At 40.9% G+C, this 10116-nt stretch overlaps 1 protein-coding gene across 3 annotated transcripts; it reads right to left on the minus strand.

The window, feature by feature from the left end:
• Window positions 1–305: 305 nt before the first annotated feature.
• POLB (DNA polymerase beta) lies at window positions 306–9825 on the minus strand. Of its 3 annotated transcripts, XM_021535929.3 has the most exons (14): window positions 9489–9824; window positions 9354–9411; window positions 9213–9279; window positions 8826–8900; window positions 8252–8310; window positions 7529–7578; window positions 7070–7121; window positions 6040–6094; window positions 5882–5954; window positions 5328–5398; window positions 4497–4583; window positions 3529–3593; window positions 2844–2983; window positions 306–1646 (listed from the first exon to the last, which is right to left on the minus strand). In XM_021535929.3, the coding sequence occupies exons 1-14, from the start codon at window positions 9547–9549 to the stop codon at window positions 1552–1554; spliced, it is 1008 nt and encodes a 335-aa protein (XP_021391604.1). In that variant the 5' UTR covers window positions 9550–9824; the 3' UTR covers window positions 306–1551. The 3 variants fall into 3 exon arrangements, with proteins under 3 accessions (XP_021391604.1, XP_077645400.1, XP_077645401.1); XM_077789274.1 differs by lacking the exon at window positions 8826–8900 and having other exon boundaries at window positions 9489–9825; XM_077789275.1 differs by lacking the exon at window positions 9489–9824 and having other exon boundaries at window positions 9213–9274; window positions 9354–9393.
• Between the last annotated feature and the right edge of the window lie 291 nt (window positions 9826–10116).

The following is a 10116-nucleotide window of genomic DNA, read 5'->3' on the forward strand; positions in this document are numbered from 1 at the left end:
CCAACTGGACAGAAGCCAAAGGGTCCCGCCTACGTAATTCACTTGAAAAAGAAGAGAACAAAATATGTAATTGCTTTTGTGGGGTGTTTTAGCAGGAGCAAGAACCTCTTGCCCCTGGCTTGGGTTTTTCTCTGTAAGAGCTTTGTTATTTTGCCTTTCATTAAAACTTTTCTGTTTCCAACACTACCTCAGAAGCCACCCTGCTAATTTTATGCCATTTGAGGTAGCTGGGCTATCTCAGGTGTGACAAGTTCTCTTGAGAGCTCATAAGACCTGGCTCGAGGAGAAAACATATCACACATTAATGATGAAATATTCAATTTGTTTATTCCTATTGATTACTGAAGAAAATACTAAATATATCAGCTATATATATTTTTACAATGAGACATCAAAATACTTCACATAGTACCAAGTTAACTTCTAGTTTTCTTACATACTACTGCATGCATTAGCAATGGGGAACATTCCCAGAAAATAATTAAAACTCCTAACAAGAAAAATGGAAGAAAATAAATGGGTAAGTAAGAGCATCACCTTGTAATCTCCATTACTAAGATTGATCAACTCTCCTTGCATAAGAACAAGTTGAAAATGTAGTTGTTCTGTATGCTTAAGCAAGATGAAAATAACAAACAGTATTCAAATACAGTAGCACCAATACATTCCATGCTCATGCTCTGTAACACATGGAGGCTAGTAGTTTACTACTTTGAAAATTTTAAGTTAACCAACAGAATCCCTGTCCAAATACAATTAGTAATGCATTCTTGAAGAGACTTTGTCTCACATCCAAAATACTCATAACCTTTCCCAACAATTAAAGGGGGGGTATAAAATGAGATTTGACAGATTTCCATATAAAAAAGGGCAGATTGAATCTACAGGAGCAGTACCAATTCATCAATTAATCAGACCAAACTGAACAAAACACAGAGCACTGCAATCAATAGTACCACAACATATCTAGTAACAAAATTCAGTTCACATGCAAGAGGAGAATGGCCACCTTAGCAAACCGCCCATATTTTGAAAGGTTTTAGAAATCAGTACATAGGAGCAACTCATCATGAGCTTCAGCACTGCACCAAGACACTTAACACAGGTATGACGAGACACAGAGACTAGTGGAAAATAGTACTCTTCAGGAGTACTTCACGATATAGCCTGCTTTTTCATTTGGTATCTACATATATATAAGACACAAAGAGAGATGCTGGATGCTCCATCCTCAGAAATATTTAAGGTCAGATTGGACTGGGCTCTAAGCAATCTTCTCAAGTCAAAGATGGCGCTGCTCATGGCAGAGGGACTGGACGACATGACATTTAGGGGTCCCTACCAACCCAAATTATTCTGTGACTATATGAAAATGAAATCGCACAGGATTTATCTTCACTGCGTATTCTGTTCAAGTGCCATGGACTTGCTTTAGATATCAGTAATATACAGTTTTTCAAGTAACATTCAAAGTAAGACTACGCATTTTCACATCTTCATAACAAGCTATGAAAGTATTTCTGTAGGCTATAAACCTAGACAAGCAGTTAGTTATTCACTCCGATCCTTTGGCTCTCGGTATTTCCACTGGATATAGTCAAAGATGTCTTTTTCACATTCTACTGGCAGGGCCTCTCCAGCAACCCCTGCAAGCAAATTACACAGGGTATTTGAAAGGTGGAAAGTTTATACCATTCAGAAATGCCAAATGCATTACAAGATTAAGACAAAACTTCTGTAGGTAAAAAACCCTGAAGAACCCACCCAGAACAACATCCCTGCCCTCCGTGAAATTTTCATAGTGTTTACATACTAATTCTTATTAGTGTCAAAGGAAATAAGGTAATGAATTAACTTTGGGGCCAAGTGGTTACACAGTTAAATACATTTATAATTGTGCATGGGTATATATAATCACATCTCCTCTAAAGCAAAGCAACTGAAGGACACAACATACCCTGTGAAAAGAGTAGGAAACTAAATATGTGCTGTGCATAGCACAGAAAAAAAAAATCATTAAATCAACTAAGACTTTAAATAGATGAGGAGATCCAAATAGGTAACTTTGTGCCACAGAGCTGCCTGTATGTAAGGAGGCTGCCCCTTCTTGCTGTAATGGTGCCCAATATAAAAAAGGACACCATGAAAAATTTCACAAAGTATAGTATGCGAAGAGCGCTGGACACCAGGACAGTTTGGATGGATGGAGACAAGAGATTTCTGAAGTCTGGTCTTAGAATATGTGGTTTATTATAAAGCATGAGGGGCCCTGCTTGGAGTTGCCAGGTGCAACTCGTGGCAGGCCCTAGGGAGTGGGGGCAGGGAGAGGCAAGGGATAGAGGATGCTAGGAGAGGGTCCCAAGAGGAAGTTCCAAGAGAGGGTCTGGTCCTTTGGGCACTCCTTATCAGAGGGCTTCAAGGTGGGCTGGAACAGGACTTAGGCCAATGGGGTTACAGATACCCAATGCTTCAGGGGAGGGTTACAGGTGTGGGGTGAACTTTACATTGGGGGGGTGAGACAGAACATTCCATTTGACTTTTGGACCTAACTGTAGGTAAAGGGCATTGTTTAATCAGAAAGGGGGAATTGCTTTCAACTGGCTGTACTATTGTTTTCTGGTTGTTCAGTAACTAAGGTTTGGTATCTCAAAACTTGTTATCATCTCAATATCTGTATTTTCTAGATCTTTTGCCAGGCAATTCTATTTATAAGGCTTTCCTATTTCATCTTCCCCAACAATAGCATTTATCAGAAGTATTTCCAAAACAACTGCAACCAATTGAATGAGATCACAAGAAGTGCGTAACTCAAAAGAATACCCTGTGCAAAAACTCAGACTGACCAGTAACACCCAAGCGGCGTATTGTATATTCATTGATTGTGAAGCCCATTTCCAGAGCATGAGTTCTCATGTTCTTATTGAATATATCACTTCCTGTGAAATACAGTACACCACAGTAATACTGATCTTTCGGGATAAGCCTAGAATAAAAAGGAGAAGTGAAGACTTAGAACAAATATACAACAAAGAAGTAACAAGCCATTTAGAATTCAGTAGTTCCGACACTTGTAGGTTTACTTTGTATTTATGCATTTACATTGTGCAACTCCGTACATTTGATTTTCCCACAAGCCAGATGTGAAAGTGAAAGGAACTGCGTATGAAAGAAAGGTTCAACAGATCTACCCTTACCCAGAAGTTACTGGTGCTCAGCCACTACCTGGTTATGGTGCTTGCACTTCTGCCAAGAATCAGTGTCAAAGCAGCACAATAAATTAGGACATAATTCTGAATCTGAATAGAATATCATGATTTGAAGCACAGCATTATTGCTAATAACCTGTTGTAATTACTGGCAGTTGCCCAGTGGCTGCCATACTCAAAAGCATTATAAACCTAGTAAATGCCATGTTCTGAACATGGAATTACAGATTTGAATGGAAAAAAAAAAAAAATGATGCAAATGCCTACTCTGTAGCAGACAGCTAAACTAGGGTTTTGGGTGGGGGGATTTTGATGCATGTACCGGATATCAATTCTGCGATGTGGATAAGCAGTTCCATCTTCTTTATCTGGCAGCTGACAGACACCCTATCAGGAATTAAGGCAAGAGAGAAATTCAGATTAAATTAAACAGATTTGAGAACCATCTTTACCTCCCCACCCCTAAACAACTTCTAAATAATCCTCAGCCATCCAGGAAAGCAAAGTTAAATTCCTGCTGAGTTGAATAAATATTTTACTAGAACGGCCAGATATCAGAATACAGTGAATCACTATTTTACACTGTTGTGAGTACTGTTGTAGCATACAACTGCTTAAATTTTTATTGCACCAGGAAGAGTCCTAATTTCCCTGTCCTCATTATTATCAGGCTTTTCAGGATGTACAAATATCAGCAGGTTAAGAAAAGAAAAAAAGCTCTGCACTGTCAGCATGGGAGCTAAAAAAATAATTTTCTTGTGATTTATTACTTGCTTTAGGCATCCCACATAATCCCTATTATATCCTAAGTTTAGTAGCTTATCCATTAAATCTGTTCTACAGCAAAACTGACAAAAAAGGAGACAAAAGTGTATTATATATTAGACAAAAACAGGTAAACATAGCTCTGAGATCAAAGCTAAATATTTCCAAGATCCTGAGGACACAATTACAGAAGTGGTCACTGGTGCAATTAAAGACGTGCTGTTATGCTGAGGTTCCAGGAAACCTCAAGCAATACAGACACAATTGACAATATGTGATAAAGGTTATGTCAGCAGGGTTTAGAACTACACAAATACCTGTACATGTTCTAATACTGAAATCTTACCATAATGTATTCCCTAGAAGTTAACTGCAGGAAATTCTTATGAGATACAAGCAGGGGAGTTAAATAAACAAACACACATCATCCCCAGTTCCAGCAACCCAAGCAATTGTATTCATCCTAGCTTCTGGCAGGAAAAGTAATCCCCCCACAACATCCTTCACCACCAAAAAAGCTCTTACCATGAATTTTGTGTCACCTTTAGACAGCATATCTGTGACAAAGTGGACTTTTTCCAGCTGTTCTACAACCTGATGCAAAAGTTTTGACTAGGAACAATGGTAACAAAGAAGAAATTACTTCACAAGTAAGATAACAAGACTATCTTACCTATTTACTAGATAGAGACTCCTATAAGTACAGGACATCATCATAATTATATGTACTATTCTACAACATGAAATTTGACCCAAACAAAAAAAATGTAACAATAATACTGGAAAAAAGCTAATAAAATTAAAATTGTGCAACATAAAAAATTTCTATCAATACCCCCGAGTGAGATCGCCTTTAGTTGGAAAAGGCAAATCTAATTCAGCTTTTAAACAACAAATCTATAGAAGGAACGCAATGGAAAAAAACCCACTATCATTAATACTACTTCAGTGTTAGTCCCAAAAGATTGCAAGGGCAGCAGGACAGTTTCTTATCATCTAAATGATTATGACTACATAAACAAATAGTCAGTCTACCTTTAATCCAGCTAGCTTTACAGTTCTGCATTATTAAAGCACATTAATTCACGGCGGTGGGGGAATATATGTGACAGGAAAAGGAAGGAGAGAAGGGTAAAAATAAGCATATTGACTAGTTCCGCAAAAGATGTGCAACGTAATATACGGACCTGAGAAGTAATTGTAACTCCTCAAAATAAACATGGCAATCCAAGAGAAATTCAATATTCAGTAATTCAGTTCAATATTACAGTAAATACAAAACCACAAAAAGCTGCAACACAAGTCTGAGATTATATGCAATGTACAGTTCTGATCGGTGGCATCTGAGAAATGCACCTGTTTGGATGATTCGGATGTGAAACTGGGATGGGTTAGGAGAACATCCATATCGCCACTTGACTCTGCACCTAGGCAAGAAAGAAGCAAAGAAAAATCCTGTGTGTGGCAAAGTATGCTAATGTTGGTGAATGTATATCTTACCTCTTCTTGTAAACATGTTTTTCTAGCAGGGAATGGTCACTATTAGAGATATTAGCAAAACAAAAAATAATCTTAAAGTAAAAGAATCTTGTTCTTTCAATAAAAGTTTATATTCTCCATACATAAGAAAATATCCAATAATTTCTTGTTGCACTCTATAGCAATGAAACACAAATGTTTTTAATGTCAAAACAAAGCAAACAATTCACGTTAAAAGATTCTACTCTTTATGGGGTAAGGATGGAGGAGCAAGGATTTATGCAGGCATCTCATCACTGAACTAGCTAGTCAAGACAATACTAACAGGAAAGGCCAGGTTCCAGCACAGTCTGTCAAGAACAACAACATACATTGTAACTTGTCTTGCTTACTATCCCAAAATAAAGATAACAAGATCACAGAGTACCAACCTCGCCTAAAACTGCCACAGACTGTAGCAATATAGTTTGGGTCCAGTTTCTCTATCTCTTCGAGCACAATTTCCTATGTAAAAAGGAAAGAAGTGTGTTTAGAGGTGGCCAGTCATTCACTGGCCATCAGCACATCACATCCTTAACGAGATTTTTACCTGCATTTGGAGCATTTCTTCTCTTGGGATTCTTTTCTCAAAATCTTCAAAGTATCTGCAAATATAAATATAGAAGTATCTGAAAGAGTGGCAGGGGCAGCATTTTAAAATTTTAGTCAATTAAACATTTATCAGAGGAAAGAATAGTAACTTACACCACTGTCACATCACAAAAAGCTCCTCTCATCAAACATCTTAGAAAACATCTTGCAAGGTGACAGTAAAATCTCACAACTGCAAGTTTGACAATACTCAGAACACTGTTTCAGCATTTCCACTGTATGTGAAGAGCTGCTATGAGGTAGGAGAAGTATTACTATATAACCAATTGCTTAATATTTACATAGCCCCTGAAAATACAGAAGGTTCCTGACAAAACTCAGCCCACTTGCGAGCAATAGGAACAGGTTTCCCACCCATAGTCAGAGGAGACCTGTGTTGGAAGGAGCTAAATGGAAGCTTGCAACTCAAACACAGCTCCAGATATATTTGCCTTCCACCATAAAACTCAAATTGTCAACATGCTGCTTGACTGTGGAGAAAAAGAGGGCATGTGAAACACCATTTGGCTTTATTTGGTTCACTTGCAGCTTCTGACAAACACAGCTATAGTTCTTCCAGAACTACCACACCAAAGAGACAATCAACGAACAGCAATCAAGCTGATGAATACTGAGGGACAAACACACATTCTGCACAGCATTCTCACATTCAGACATGCAAACGTTACCTTGTTCACAGCACATAAAAAACCAGCCTGGGCCACTTCTATGCAGATTGTAAAGAAACAACTCCACAACCTCGCTAAAGTGATTATCCATGAGCTAACTGAAGAAGCCATTTGTTATTAACTTACCTCTGGAGACTAAGCCTTCCAACCCAAATGAAACAAAAACTCTAAATAACTGCTGAAAGGCATATAGAGCACAGAGAGAAGAGAACCTTACTCAGTCTGTGTAACCTTACATTACATCCTGGTGTCTGAAGGAGTCATTAGAAACACCAAGCACTTGTACCCAAGAAAGCTTACTTCAACCCAATTCGCTGGTGATGGGTCAGCTTGTGCTCAATTTTTCTTAGATCTAGAAAAAAATTCAAACAAAATAGTTAACTGAGGACTAAAAATCTTACAGTAAGTTTCCATCAGTGCAAAGATGATGCATGTAAAGAATACATAAGGAGAATACAACCTCAAATGAGGGAATTTCAAACTACCTACACAGCAGCTGATAGGATGACCACAAATGCACAGAGCACTTCCAACAAAGACTTAATAGACCACCAAAATATTTGTTACCTTCCATGTAACCTGCACGTACTTTACTTTGGATATGTATGAAATGCCTTAAGCCTGTGTACTAGCTTTAGCATCTTACATGCCCTCCTTAAAGCCTAGGGCATATATGCTACCACAGGACCACTGTAGAAGAGGCAGCTTGACAGGAAAAAAGATTACTGGAGTGTGAACCAAGGCCCCATATTCACTTACCTTCTAAAGTCTTAATTCCTTCCTCGACAAACTTCCTAGCAGCAGCAGGACTGCAAAGAGACAAGGCAATCTGGCATTAGGAACAGCAAGAATCTTACAACACTGAACATTAGAATGATTTATAGCTGTGTAGGTTCTTAAAGGCTAAGACTGAGGTTGCTTGTGATGCTTACATCTTTTCAGCATACTCATTTTCAGTTTACGCTTTTGGTCAGCAGAGATCCAATGTTTGGCCTGCACATTTTTTAGCATTGATATAACTACACAGTGATATATAAGAAATTTAAAAAGTCACAGCAAATAGGCAATATTGCTTCAGACAGTAATACCAAATGCGTGATAACATTGCAGCAAAGTTCTGATGGGCTTTTTTTGTTTGTTTTTGTTTTGTTGCCTCCTTCGAGGGTCTGCTTCTCCTTTTAAGAAAACCCTGAAGCCAGAGTCTCACTTCCACAGTTCCATTCTTGACCTGCATCTCTCTCCTTCCCCTCTCAGGAAGCTTCCCACTTCCACTCCTGTACCACAAAGTCCGTAGATCAGCATTCTATACCCTTTTGCCTCATTCCATCCTATAATCATGACTACAGTGTGTCGGTGTGGGCATTACATCATCAGCTCAGGCCTATTCTCTTCACTATGTGCAATTACCCAAATTCTGCTAAGTCTACCAAATGAACAGGAACAGGGAAAAAAAGCCCAAAAAACACCCCAAGAAACTTTTACCCAATGCCAGTGACTCGTGTCAGGAAGTTGATAGAAGCACTTGTATCATCTTGTCGAATCTACAAAAAAAAAGCAAAAACAGTGCAACCCAAATCCTTCTTTACTCCATTTGCAATAAGCAAACAAATAAAAAGAAGCCTTGAGAAGATAAAATAGCTTAGTCAGACTCTGATTTGGAGGTTCACTGTAAGTCACTGCAAAACAGTACCAAGGGCAGTGTGGCGCATCACAATGCCAAATGTAACTAGCCTGAAAACCACCCAACTGGCCACACTAAGGCAAACAGCAGGCCTAAAGCACAGAACTCCAAAGCCTTTCAGCAACAGATTTCCACTTCTGACAGAGGAGCTGCACATGCTGATTATGTAAGTTAAAATATTTTAATAAATAGACAGTTTTGAAGCTTTGGCTGAGCTTCTCAATTTTTGATTTCTACTTACCATACACTCCTGTGTTCACCACTCCTAAGACTCTCCAGGGACAACAACAGCAATGTGCAGAACAAATGGGCTACTTTGCAAGTTATCAAGAAAAGCAGCTATTGAGAGATACAAAACACGAGAAAGAAACCCACCTTTTCCAATTTACGTAGTTTTCCAGTGGATAAGAACTCATCTATCTTTTCAGCTATTTTAGCACCCACTCCATCCTAAATATTGGGGGTGAGTACAAACAAGTTAACTTAAAAATCACTTAAAGTCATTACATGTGGAGTAAGAGAGCAGAGTGGAAAGTTATTTTTACAGGCAGAGGCTCAGATGGGATGCCCAGTTCCAGCTCTGAAACCCCTACAATGGCCACACCTCGTCCGCGTCCCCCAACTCTGACTCAGGTACCGGAAGGAGGCGCTGGCAGAAGCGGGGCTGTTCCCACGCTTCCCAGGAACCCCCGGCACCTCGTCCCTGCTCCGGCTGCCCCAGATCCTCCCGCCGTGTCCCGCAACCCGGACACGAGCACCTACCAGCTTCTTGGCTTCGGCCCCGCTCTGTATCTTGCTCGGATACCGAGAAATGACCGAGGCCGCTTTCCTACGGAACACTGCCGGTCAGCGCCCGAACGGGCTGGGGCCCGGGACGGGGGCGCGGCGGGAGGGAAGCGGTACCTGTACGCATTGTACTTGTGGATGGCCCGGTTGACGTTGCGCTCGTAGTTGGCCAGTTCTGCAGGAGAACCGCGGTGAGAACAGCCCGGCTGCGGCCTTCCCCACCCACAGAACAGACCGAGCGCACACACCTACCGGTGAGGAAGTCGGTGATGCCCTCGTTGGGGCTCTCCTGGGGAGCTTTGCGCTTGCTCATGGCCGGCACCGGCACGGAGCGCCCGCCGGAGCTGCACGCAGCGCTCGCACGGAGGCGCTTCCGGCAGTGGCGTCACGGCGCGTCCGGTCTCGGTGCGCGGGTGGAGCATCGGCCGGTGGTCGGTGTGCTGCTCGACATTAGTCTGCCGTGTCCCTGGCCCTCCTCACGGCTTGATGCCATAGTAGCTCTTTTTGCCCAAGTAGCCAAGTATCATGGGCTTCAGGTGACATCACCTGGGTGTCGAATGTCCGTACTTACCGACCCAGCCCACTCATACGCCTCTTCCCGCGCACAGCACGCATTCATCTGCCCCACCTTATCTGAGATTTTTGGCTAGTCTGCTTTAGCAGCACTGTTCAGGCTGCACTGGCAGCTATGGTCTAATATCACAGTAGCCCAGTTTCAAAACACTAGAATACTGAGTTCCAAAATACCGAGGTAATCCAGTTTTACAATACCAGAATTTCACACTCCAAAATACAGCCACACACCCAGTTTGTAAAACCAACACCTCCTGCTCTTCCTCTTCCCCAGTGATCAATGGGTCAGCATTCCCGGTCTTTGAGC

The sequence above is a fragment of the Lonchura striata genome, chromosome 32 (assembly GCF_046129695.1).
Source record: "Lonchura striata isolate bLonStr1 chromosome 32, bLonStr1.mat, whole genome shotgun sequence".
Taxonomy (NCBI): Eukaryota; Metazoa; Chordata; class Aves; order Passeriformes; family Estrildidae; genus Lonchura; species Lonchura striata.